Genomic DNA, 12,617 nt, shown 5'->3' with positions numbered 1-12,617 from the left:
AGAAATTGGTCACTTTGAAATGCTGAAAGGAGAAAGGTGGGAAAGATGTATTTGAGAATTTAAAAATTCTCACACTAGTGTTCAAATCCCTCCATGGTCTTGCTCCTCCCCATCTTTGCAACCTCCTCCAGCTCCACAACCCTCCAAGATCTCTGCACTTCTCTAATTCGGGTCTCTTGCTAATCCCCTGTTTTAATCATTCCAGCGCGTCAACCCACATCGCTAAAACATCTAGTGATTATCTCACTTTCAGGTGAACTGTTAAACTGAGGCCCCATCAACCCTCTCAGTTGGACATAAAAGATCCCATGACACTATTTCAAAGAAAAGCACAGGAGTTATCCCTGGTGTCCTGGCTAATTTTTATCTCCCAATCAACATCGCAAAAATACAGATTATTGGGCTGTTAACCCATTGCCAAAATGTGGGCGCTTGCTGCTACATTTCCTACAACAGTCACTACACCTCAAAAGTACTTATTGGCTGTAAAGTGCTTTGAGACATCCTGAGGTTGTGAAAAGTGCTACACAAATGCAAGTCTTTCTTTTTTGCCTTGTTGTTTGTAGGACCATACTGTGGTCAAATTGGCAGCTGTATTTTTACAATAATAACTGCGACTATACTTCAAAAGTACTTCATCCAATAATGCTTTGTGCCATTCTGAAGTTGTGATAGGTGCTACAGAAATACATACAACATAGGGAATTGAGAGGCACAAAGCTTGTCTATCAAATCTTACCCACATAATGCAAGTCTTTTTTTCATAAGCCATTGCACGTAATGATAAACTGATAGAATGGTGGAATATGATCTCCAAAGCATTATTAAAAACCAGGAATCCATGCAACTAAAGCAAATTTGACTTGTTGGGCCATGGTAATATGTTGGACCTAATTTCCCCAAATGTTTGTTTTGGCCTATCTTTAATTCCCTGTGTTTGTGTATAAATAATAACTATGTATTCATGTAGTAAGTTGGGAAATGTCGGGGGGGGGGGAAGGGGGTAAATTGCAGTATCCCCAATTAACATAGAAAGCAGCAAGCAAAGAGGGGACCATGATCACGTGACAGTGGATGCCCTGGGACGCACGCCGGCTCCTGGCGCCGTCATGACATCACCGTACGTAACGCACGCCGGCGACACCTATAAAAGTCACGCCCAATGACGTCACGTGGCAGTGTTTACTTCCGGTCAGTTAGGGGGAAAAACTCCGATTAAATGTCAGATTTGAGCCTCCGATGCGTTTCCCCTTCAGCCTTGCGATCCATATAATTAAAGAAAACTAACGGTGTCACTTTTACTTTTAACAAACTGAGCCATATTTAAGTATTTGGTTGTCTTTGACGAGGTTTTATATATATATATATACAAGAGGCCACGAGGAGGTGCAGCGCAAATGGATTGGCTAATGGGGTAAGTCGAGGGATTCTTGGCTAATTTACTCCGTTTTGGCTTTTATTGAATTTAACAAGAAAATGTGTATATACTTAAATCGATATCAGGTGAGGGATTTATTACCGAGTGCGCATTCTCGCTGTCCGCGGTGTGTTGTGGGAGCTGTAGTTCACGGGTAAGCGGATGGACGGGAGGACGCGGGCAGAGGGACAACAGGTCCCAGTGTGCACCGCGCCAGCCCCGTGCGGGAGCTGTCAGCAGTCCGGCTGCGCGCGCGGCCTCTTTTCCCCCGCGAGCGTTACCCCGCCTCCCCGCCCCTCCCGCCCCTTCCCCCACCCTCCCGCCCCTCCCGCCCCTTCCCCCGCCCCCCCGCCCCTCCCCCCGCCCCTCCCCCCGCCCCTCCCGCCCCTTCCCCCGCCCCCCCGCCCCTCCCCCCGCCCCCCGCCCCTCCCCCCGCCCCCCGCCCCTCCCGCCCCTTCCCCCGCCCCCCCCGCCCCTTCCCCCGCGCCCCCCCGCCCCTTCCCCCGCGCCCCCCCGCCCCTTCCCCCGCGCCCCCCCGCCCCTTCCCCCGCGCCCCCCCGCCCCTTCCCCCGCGCCCCCCCGCCCCTTCCCCCGCGCCCCCCGCCCCTTCCCCCGCGCCCCCCTGCCCCTTCCCCCGCGCCCCCCCGCCCCTTCCCCCGCCCCTTCCCCCGCCCCTTCCCCCGCCCCTTCCCCCGCCCCTTCCCGCGCCTCCCCCGCCCCTTCCCGCGCCCTCCCCGCCCCTTCCCCCGCCCCTTCCCCCGCCCTCCCCGCCCCTTCCCCCGCCCTCCCCCGCCCCTTCCCCCGCCCCTTCCCCCGCCCTCCCCGCCCCTTCCCCCGCCCTCCCCCGCCCCCTCCCCCTCCCCCGCCCCCTCCCCCGCCCCCTCCCCCGCCCCTTCCCCCGCCCCTTCCCCCGCCCCTTCCCCCGCCCCTTCCCCCGCCCCTTCCCCCCGCCCTCCCCCGCCCCTTCCCCCCCCCCCCTTTCCCCGGCCCCTTCCCCCCCCCCCCCTTTCCCCGGCCCCATCCCCCCCCCCCCTTTCCCCGGCCCCTTCCCCCCCCCCCCTTCCCCCGGCCCCTTCCCCCCCCCCCCTTCCCCCGGCCCCTTCCCCCGGCCCCTTCCCCCGCTCCGCCCCCGGCCCCTTCCCCCGCTCCGCACCCGCCCCCCCCGCTCCGCACCCGCCCCCCCGCTCCGCACCCGCCCCCTCCCCCGCCCTCTCCCGCCCCCCCTCCTCTGCCCCCTCCCCCTCCTCTGCCCCCTCCCCCTCCTCTGCCCCGCCCCCCTCCTCTGCCCCCTCCCCCGCTCCCCCTCCTCTGCCCCCTCCCCCGCTCCCCCTCCTCTGCCCCCTCCCCCGCCCCCCCTCCTCTGCCCCCTCCCCCGCCCCCCCTCCTCTGCCCCCTCCCCCGCCCCCCCTCCTCTGCCCCCTCCCCCGCCCCCCCTCCTCTGCCCCCTCCCCCGCCCCCCCTCCTCTGCCCCCTCCCCCGCCCCCCCTCCTCTGCCCCCTCCCCCGCCCCCCCTCCTCTGCCCCCTCCCCCGCCCCCCCTCCTCTGCCCCCACCCCCGCCCCCCCCTCTGCCCCCACCCCCGCCCCCCCCCTCTGCCCCCACCCCCGCCCCCCCCCTCTGCCCCCACCCCCGCCCCCCCCCTCTGCCCCCTCCCCCGCCCCCCCCTCTGCCCCCTCCCCCGCCCCCCCCTCTGCCCCCTCCCCCGCCCCTCCCACTCTGCCCCCTCCCCCGCCCCTCCCACTCTGCCCCCTCCCCCATCCCCCCACTCTGCCCCCTCCCCCATCCCCCCACTCTGCCCCCCCCACTCTGCCCCCTCCCCCACCCCCCCACTCTGCCCACCCCCCCCCACTCTGCCCACCCCCCCCCACTCTGCCCACCCCCCCCCACTCTGCCCACCCCCCCCCACTCTGCCCACCCCCCCCCACTCTGCCCACCCCCCCCCACTCTGCCCACCCCCCCCCACTCTGCCCACCCCCCCCCACTCTGCCCACCCCCCCCACTCTGCCCACCCCCCCCACTCTGCCCACCCCCCCCACTCTGCCCACCCCCCCCCACTCTGCCCACCCCCCCCCACTCTGCCCACCCCCCCCCACTCTGCCCACCCCCCCCCACTCTGCCCACCCCCCCCCACTCTGCCCACCCCCCCCACTCTGCCCACCCCCCCCCCCACTCTGCCCACCCCCCCCCCCACTCTGCCCACCCCCCCCCCACTCTGCCCACCCCCCCCCACTCTGCCCACCCCCCCCCCACTCTGCCCACCCCCCCCCACTCTGCCCACCCCCCCCCACTCTGCCCACCCCCCCCCACTCTGCCCACCCCCCCCCCCACTCTGCCCACCCCCCCCCCACTCTGCCCACCCCCCCCCCACTCTGCCCACCCCCCCCCCACTCTGCCCACCCCCCCCCCCACTCTGCCCACCCCCCCCCCCACTCTGCCCACCCCCCCCCCACTCTGCCCACCCCCCCACTCTGCCCACCCCCCCACTCTGCCCACCCCCCCCACTCTGCCCACCCCCCCCAATCCCCCCCCCCCCACTCTGCCCACCCCCCCACTCTGCCCACCCCCCCCCACTCTGCCCACCCCCCCTCCTCTGCCCCCTCCTCTGCCCCCTCCCCCGCCCCCCCTCCTCTGCCCCCTCCTCTGCCCCCCCCTCCTCTGCCCCCTCCCCGCCCCCCTCCCCCGCCCCCCCCTCCTCTTCCCCCGCCCCCCCCTCCTCTTCCCCCGCCCCCCCCTCCTCTTCCCCCGCCCCCCCCTGCAGCCTACCAACCTCCCTTCCACCCCCCACCAACCATTGGGGTGTTGTGGGTCAGGATTATACCACAAGACGGCCAGTGGTGAGCCAGTGGCCAACTAGGGATAATCACTCATTTCGGCCATTGGGTGGGGAAAGAGCTAATAGTGCCCAAACCAACCAGGTGTATGTAGGATTGTGGCAAGCTTATCCAACCCAAACCTGAGTATGGGTGGGTGCAGATCAACCAAACCAGGGTATATAGGACATGGAGATCCCACTGCAATTGAAATCAAGATGTATCGGATGGGAGTAATCTAAACCCAATTTGAGTGATTGGGAGGCTCCACCTTACCTGGGAGCATAGCATAGGGCTTGACCCAAACCAATTTATGTGGAGGAGATCAAGCCAACCTGAATGCAAAATCATGGTACAGTGTAAAGTGTTCAGCCAAGCTGGGCACACAATACAGAAGTTAATCCAACCTGTTACTGGGCTCCAAGTTGTTAACATGCTAATAGGAGGAAAATGATTCAGACATGGTCAGTGGAAATGTCAATGCATTCTTCCCCCATGAGCTCATTAATTCCTTTGGGATTTTTTCTGTCTATAAATCTGCATTTCTGGCTCTGATCTTTTACCTAGGTTTTCAATTTAAGAAAAAAAAATTCAGATCCACGTGATGTGTAATGGGAGAGGGTCTAAGCAAACATATGCAGAGGGGATTGTGTAAAACCAATCCAGTGAGGTTTATGAGGGTTGTCAGAGAGACGAGCCTGGGCAAAGAGTGTATGTTTGATGATGAAATTCAATCTGAGGGAGAATTGTGTATAGTCAGTAATTTTAAAGGCGATAATCAAATGTTGCACTTATCAGAAAAGTTGAAGAGTAGAGGTTAGGAGAAAATCTTTGCTTCTGTATCTTTCATATCAAGGACCTGCTAAAACCCAGTGTCCATAAAATGGGCTCAGTATACTGAACTTGCGTAGGTGGATTAGTGGAGCTGACCCAGTTTTCAGTAGATGTCCTTGACAAGGCAGCTCACTTAGAACTGTGTTTTTCTGTTGCCTGCACACAGTTGGACACATGCACCTCAATAAAATAAAATTACATTATGGGCAAGTGTAAGAGAAGCCAAATCTAACATGGGTTAGATTGTGCGAAAATCAACATTGATTCAGATAATATTACACATTAGTATCATTACTGGTAGGAAACCAAGCCCTGAGGTAGATCTGGCCTAAAACATCAAAGATTCAGCATCTGTGTATCAGGCAGGTTATAAATAATGTTGGAAGTCAGAGCATGGTTGATTTCAAAATGTAATCAGAGAAAAGAAAAGGGGCTGTGCCTGTTTCTGAAAGACTGTCTGAAGAAATGGTCTCAGTATTTAAACACTAGTATGGGAGGTGAGGAGTGTAATATTTCCCAAAATTAGGCAGTATCTTCACAGTTTAATACACTATTTGTGCTTCTGTGCAATTGTCTCTAAGACAGTACCATCATCTGGAACTTTGTCCCATGTCTGGAGAAAGATCCAAGCTTATCTCTAGGCATCGGTGCTTATTGCTTGTTGCACTCTGCCTCGTATTCCAATCTTGACATTTCAAAGATTTCTCCACATCAGGAGGGACTTAACTGATCTTTTTCAGTTGATAGTTTTGTGTGTTGCTTACTTCTTATCTGCAAGTGCTTCTTGTCTGTGTTGATCAGGATTTCACATGTTTACAGCTGCAAGAATTTTGAAGAAAAATATGCTGGGGATGCATCATGGGCATCTGAAAGGAGGGAAAAAAGACAGGTTAACATTTTGGGTAGAACCCTTCATCAGAACCTGTGTGTGCTTACTACTGAACGATGCAGGCAGAAAAAAAAAACAACTGGGTGTTTATGGGTAGTTTTAGGGCCAAGTGGGAGAAAGAAAATCATTATATGGGAGATATAAGTTTATGGGTGTGTCATGCTAGGCCCCCACCTGCCAAGAATGAGGCACATTAATTTTGTCATGAACATTGGTTTTAAACTGTTGCTGGAGCGAGAAAATGACTTGTTAAACAGATTAGCCATGGCTGGAAAAGACATTTGCATATTGACAGTGCCTGGAAGGACAAAGGACCATTCTCTGACACATTCAACCCTCAATGGACCTTGATCACCAGGGATTGTGTGTAAGAAGAGAATTCCATAGACTAACTGGCTGCTCCAGAGTTTTCTGAACCGGTCACTGAGAGTTTGAACTCAGAGTGTCTGTTTGCTCCTGGACTGAGAAGATCTCTCCTGTCTGCTCCCATCTCTTTCTCAGAAGCCTCTGAATCCACTGAAGACACATGAACCCCATGAGAGAAAAGACTCCAACAGCAAACAAAGTTTAAGAAGAATACTGGGCCCCAACGAAAAACAAGATCTACCTACTAGGGCGTCACAGTGGTTAGTACCGCAGCCTCACAGCTCCAGCAACCCAGGTTCAGTTCTGGGTACTGCCTGTGCGGAGTTTGCAAGCTCTCCCTGTGACCACGTGGGTTTCCGCCAGGTGCTCTGGTTTCCTCCCACAGCCAAAGACTCGCAGGTTGATAGGTAAATTGGCCATTGTAAATTGCCCCTAGTGTAGGTAGGTGGTAGGAGAATTGAGGGAAGGTGGGGATGTGGTAGGGAATATGGGATTAATGTAGGATTAGTATAAATGGGTGGTTGATGGTTGGCACAGACTCAGTGGGCTGAAGGGCCTGTTTCAGTGCTGTATCTCTCTATATCTGTATCTACAATCAAGGACTCTACAGTGAGCTCGAAGAACCATAACAAAAACTCTTCAGATATTGCCTCAAACTTTTCCACTTTATTTTTCTTCTCTTTTCTGTCTCTATTTGCTTGTGTGTATCACATATGCATGCTTGCGTGGGCGCGTCGTGTATCCATAGGTGTCAACCGAATTGGAGTTTAAGTTCAAGTTTAGTAACTTTCAACTTTTCTTCTTTAAACCTAAGAAAACTTATTGGTGCTGGATTTTATAATTGAAAAGCGGTGGACAAGGATTCACTAAGGGGGACTCCCTGGTCCACTCCTCCATTAACCCCAGCACCTCGTCTCCTTCCCACGGCACCTTCCCATGCAATCGCAGGAGGTGTAATACCTGCCCTTTTACCTCCTCTCTCCTCACTATCCAAGGCCCCAAACCCTCCTTTCAGGTAAAGCAGTGATTTACTTGTACTTTCAATTTTGCATACTCTATTCGCTGCTCACAATGTGGTCTTTACTACATTGGGGAGACCAAATGCAGATTGGGTGACGCTTTGCAGAACACCACCTCATTCTGAAAACAGGACCCCAAGCTTCCGGTCGCTTGCCATTTCAACACATCCCCCTGCTCTCATGCCCACATCTCTGTCCTGGGCCTGCTGCAGTGTTCCAGTGAACATCAACGCAAGCTCGAGGAACAGCACCTTATTTTCCAATTAGGCACGCTACAGCCTATTGGACTGAACATTGAGTTCAATAATTTCAGACCATGACTGGCCCATTTTTTTATTTTATTTTATTTTGTTCCATCTTTTTCTTTCCATGTGCCTGCCTACTTTTTTTTTAATGTTTGTGCTTTTGGTTAGTGCTGCTCATTATTTTGTCAGTAATACTTCCTCTGCACTAATGCTTTTCTTTCATCACACCATTAGCACACTCTCTTTGCCTTTGTCCCATGACCCTGTCAGTTAATCTCTCTGGCTCTCTGTCCAATCACACATCTTCCCTTTTGTTCTCTTTCCCCCCCCCCCACCCCAACTTTAGTTGTTTAAAATCTATTACATTTCTAGCCTTTGCCAGTTGATGAAAGGCCACTGACCTGAAACGTTAACTCTGCTTCTCTCGCCACAGATGCTGCCAGACCTGCTGAGTTTTTCCAGTGCTTTCTGTTTTTATTTCAGATTTCTAGAATCCACAGTATTTTGCTCTTATATAAGAGAAGATTTGAGTAGTTTATGGTTATCATTGGAACACAAAAGCTGACTTTTTTTTATTCATTCATGGGATGTGGGCGCCATTGGCTAGGACAGCATTTATTGCCCATCCCTAATTACCCTCGAGAAGGTGGTGGTGAGCCACCTCTTGAGCCACTGCAGTCCACGTGGGGTAGGTACACCCACAGTGCTGTTAGGAAGGGAGTTCCAGGCTTTTGACCCAATGACAGTGAAGGAACAGCGATCTAGTTCCAGGTCTGGATGGTGTGTGGCTTAGAGGGGAACCTGCAGGTGGTGGTGTTCCTGTGCAACTGCTGCCCTTGTCCTTGTAGGTGGTAGAGGTCATGGGTTTGAAAGGTGCTGTCGAAGGAGTCTTGGTGTAGAGCATGGCTACCCGACGGGACCCGATAACGTGTTACGTTCGGGTCGGGTCGCTCTTCCAGGTCCGGCATTCGGGCTCGTGTCGGGTGGGCCAGGTCGGACACACTCTATCACCACCTCTGGTATGTGGCTCCAATGTTAATGTACTTTTTGGACTTGAAAGGTTGTTCAGTTACAGTTTTTTAAAGCTTGTGCAGATAAGCAACAAAGTGAAAAACGGAAGCTAGGTTAACTGATAGTCGGGTCGGGCGTGGGAAAAAATGAAAGGGCTTGGGTCGGGTGCGGTTCTGTCGGGCTCGGGTCAGGTTTAATTTGCAGACCCTAGCCGGCCTTTACCTTGGTGTATTGCTGCAGTGCATCTTGTAGATGGTACACACTGCTGCCACTGTGCATCGGTGGTGGTGGGAGTGAATATTTGTGGATGGGATGTCAATCAAGCGGGCTGCTTTGTCCTGGATGGTGTTGAGCTTCTTGAATGTTGGAGCTGCACCCATCCAGGCAATTGGAGAGTATTCCATCACACTCCTGACTTGTGCCTTGTAGATGGTGGACAGGCTTTGGGGAGTCAGGAGGTGAGTTACTCGCCACAGAATTCCTAGCTTCTGACCTGCTCTTGTAGCCACGGTATTTATATGACTACTCCAGTTCAGCTTCTGGTCAATGGTAAGCCCCCAGAATATTGATAGTGGTGGATTCAGCGATCATAATGCCATCGAATGTTAAGAGGAGATGGTTAGATTCTCTTTTGTTGAAGATAGTCATTGCCTGGAACTTGTGTGGTGTGCATGTTACTTGCTACTTATTAGCCCAAGCATGGATATTGTCCAGGTCTTGTTGCATTTCTACACGGACTGCTTCAGTGCCTGAGGAGTCGCGAATGGTGCTGAACGTTGTGCAATCATCAGCGAACATCCCCACTTCTGACCTTATGATTGAAGGAAGGTCATTGATGAAGCAGCTGAAGATGGTTGGGGCTAGGACACTACCCTGAGGAACTCCTGCAGTGATGTCCTGGAGCTGAATTATTGACCTCCAACAACCACAACCATCTTCCTTTGCACTAGGTATGACTCCAATCAGCAGAATGTTTTCCCCCGATTCCCATTGACTCCAGTTTTGCTAGGGCTCCTTGATGCCATACTCGGTCAAGTGCTGCCTTGTTGTCAAGGGCATTCACTCTCCCCATTCTTCTGGAGTTCAGCTCTTTTGTCCATTTTTGAACAAAGGCTGTAATGAGGTCAGGAGCTGAGTGGCCCAGGCGGAACCCCAACTGAGCGTCACTCAGCAGGTTATTGCTGAGCAGGTGCCGCTTGAAAGCATCGTCGACGACACTTTCCATCACTTTGCTGAAGTTCGAGAGTAGACTGATGGAGTGGTAATTGGCCAGGTTGGATTTATCCTGCTTTTTGTGTACAGGACATGCCTGGGTAATTTTCCATATTGTCGGGTAGATGCCAGCGTTGTAGCTGTACTGGAACAGCTTGATTAGGGACGCGGCAAATTCTGGAGCACAGATCTTCAGTACTATTGCCTGAATGTAACTACACCACCGGAGATATTTATGCTGTTATTGGGGTATGCTGTTTCTACTAGGGCAGTTTGGAGTGAACTTAACTCATATCTAATCAGAGACAGAGTGAGAGAGAGAGAGGAGTACGGCGGGAGCCGAGGTTTAAAAAGCGCGCCAAAAGCCCAGATTCGGAGACCGGAGACAGCGAGAGAGAGGAGCACGGTGGAAGCGGAGGTTTAAAAAGCATGCCAAAAACCCAGAGTCGGAGACCGGAGATAGAGACCGAGCGAGAGAGAGAGAGGCGCACGGCGGGAGTGGAGAGAGAGCGAGGAGCAGCAGGAGTGAAGCAGGGAAAAAAAAAATCGAAGAGTGACATCAGAGTGACGTCACAATCTACAGTGAGAGCAGGGAAACAGAGAGCCGCCAGGGTGACTATACAGGTAAGCTTTTAATTTAATTTAAATGAAACGTAACATCAAACATCAAAGGCAAGCAGGTAGGTGATTGGTTGGGAAGAAGCTACCTGTTTGGTGAGTATCTGGTAAGTGATTAAGGTCCATTCTAATCCTAACATTTAAAATAGTAAAGGAACTATTCAATTATTTATTTTATTTTCCTTTTTTATATATATTTTATTAAGTAGTTAATTAAAACACATTAAGGATGGCAGGACAGGTGATGTGTCATGGCTGCAGCATGTGGGAGCTCCTGGATGTCAGTGTGATCCGGGGCAACCACGTCTGCAGTAAGTGTTTGTGGCTCAAAGAGCTTCGGCTCAGAGTCATTGAACTGGAGTCCAAGCTCCTGGCACTGTGACACATCAGGGAGGGGGAACGTTACCTGGACATTTTGTACCAGGAGGCAGTCACACCCCTTAGGATAGGGTCTTCTGATTTGGTCAGTGGTCAGGGACAGGAGAGCGTGGCTGCGGCAGGTAAGGGGACCCAGAGGGCAGGAATGCAGGAGCCTCAGCCTTTGTGATTGTCCAACAGGTTTGAGGTTTTTTCCAGCTTGTTTGGATGAGAGTGGGGGCTGCAGGGTGGATGATCATGGCGCCATGGTTCAAAAAGCCATCAAGTGGAGGGAGAAAAACGGAATGTAGTGGTAGTAGGGGAAGTATAGATAGGGGGATTGACACTGTTCTCTGCAGCAAAGAGCGAGAGTCCAGATGACTGTTGCCTGCCCGGTGCCAGGGTTCTGGACATCTGTTCTGGGCTGGAGAGGAACTTACAGTGGGAGGGGGAGAATCTAATCGTCATAGTCCATGTAGGTACCAACGACATAGACAGGACAAGGAAAGAGGTTCTGTATAGTCAGTATGAGGAACTAGGTGCCAAATTAAGAAGCAGAACCTCAGACGTAATAATCTCTGGATTATTACCTGAGCCAAGTGCAAATTGGCATAGTGCAAATAAGATTAGAGAAATTAATGCGTGGCTCAAAGACTGGTGTGGTAGAAGTGAGTTCCGGTTCATGGGGCACTGGCACCAGTACTGGGGAAAGTGGTGGCTGTACCGTTGCGACAGTCTACACCTGAACTGTGCTGGCAGTGTTCCAGCAAACCACATAATTAGGGAAGCAGAGAGGGTTTTAAACTTGAATAGTGGGGACAAGGGATCAAATTTGTGAAGATATGGAAAATCAAGGAGTAGAGACAAGGCAAGAGAGAAAGGATAATATGGGAAATGATAAACAGACTGTGACATGAAGGGACAGAGCATACAAATCTAAGAGTAAATCAACAGATAAGACTAGAGATTACAAAAATAATAAAAGGACAAAACTAAAGGCTCTGCATCTGAATGCATGTAGCATTTGAAACAAAACAGATGAACTGAGCGCAAATAGAAATAAATAAGTACGATCTGATACCCATTACAGAGACATGGCTGCAGGACAACATAGATTGGGACCTGATATTGAAGGGTATATGGCATTTAGGAAGGACAGGAAACTAGGAAAAGGTGGAGGGGTAGCTTTGTTAATTAATGATGGTATTAGTGCAATAGAGAGGGATAACCTAAGTTCAGGAGATCAGAACGTAGAAGTAGTTTGGGTAGAGATGAGAAATCATAAAGGCAAGAACTCATTTGTGGGAGTGGTCTATAGGCCACCCAACATTAACCACACTGTAGGATGGGTATAAAGGAAGAAATAAAGGCAGCTTGTCAGAAAGGTACAGCGATAATTATTGGGGATTTTAACTTACATATAGACTGGAAAACTCAGATGGGCAGAGGTAGCCTAGATGAGGAGTACATAGAATGTTTTCGGGATAATTTCTTGGAACAGTACAATTTGGAGCCAACCTGAGAGCAGGCTATCAAAGACCTGGAATTGTGCGACGAGATAGGATTAATTAATGACCTCATAGTTAAGGCGCCCCTAGGTTGCAGCGATCATAAATTTACATTCAGTTTGAGGGAGAGAAGAGTGGGTCCAAGACTAGTATTTTAAACTTAAATAAGGGCAATTATGAGGGCATGAAAGCAGAGCTAGCTAAAGTGAACTGGCAAATCAGGTTAAGGAATGGGTCAATAGAGATGCAGTGGAAGACATTTAAGGGGATATTTCAGAATACACAGAATAGATACATTTCAACGAGAAAGAAAAATTCCAAGGGTGGGACCC

At 52.4% G+C, this 12,617-nt stretch overlaps 1 protein-coding gene across 1 annotated transcript in view; it reads left to right on the top strand.

The window, feature by feature from the left end:
- Positions 1-1,171: 1,171 nt before the first annotated feature.
- The window catches only part of LOC137353390 (MOB kinase activator 2-like), a 57,097-nt gene continuing 45,651 nt past the window's right edge, over positions 1,172-12,617 (top strand). Inside the window, exon 1 of the mRNA XM_068019613.1 lies at positions 1,172-1,414. Within this exon, the coding sequence (XP_067875714.1) occupies positions 1,398-1,414 (17 nt within the window). The 5' untranslated portion in view covers positions 1,172-1,397. The remainder of the gene's footprint in view (positions 1,415-12,617) is intronic.

This window comes from Heterodontus francisci, chromosome 41, assembly GCF_036365525.1.
Source record: "Heterodontus francisci isolate sHetFra1 chromosome 41, sHetFra1.hap1, whole genome shotgun sequence".
NCBI classification, from domain to species: domain Eukaryota; kingdom Metazoa; phylum Chordata; class Chondrichthyes; order Heterodontiformes; family Heterodontidae; genus Heterodontus; species Heterodontus francisci.
The sequence above is the reverse complement of the archived record's forward strand: the minus strand, read 5'-3'. Positions and strand labels throughout refer to the sequence as shown.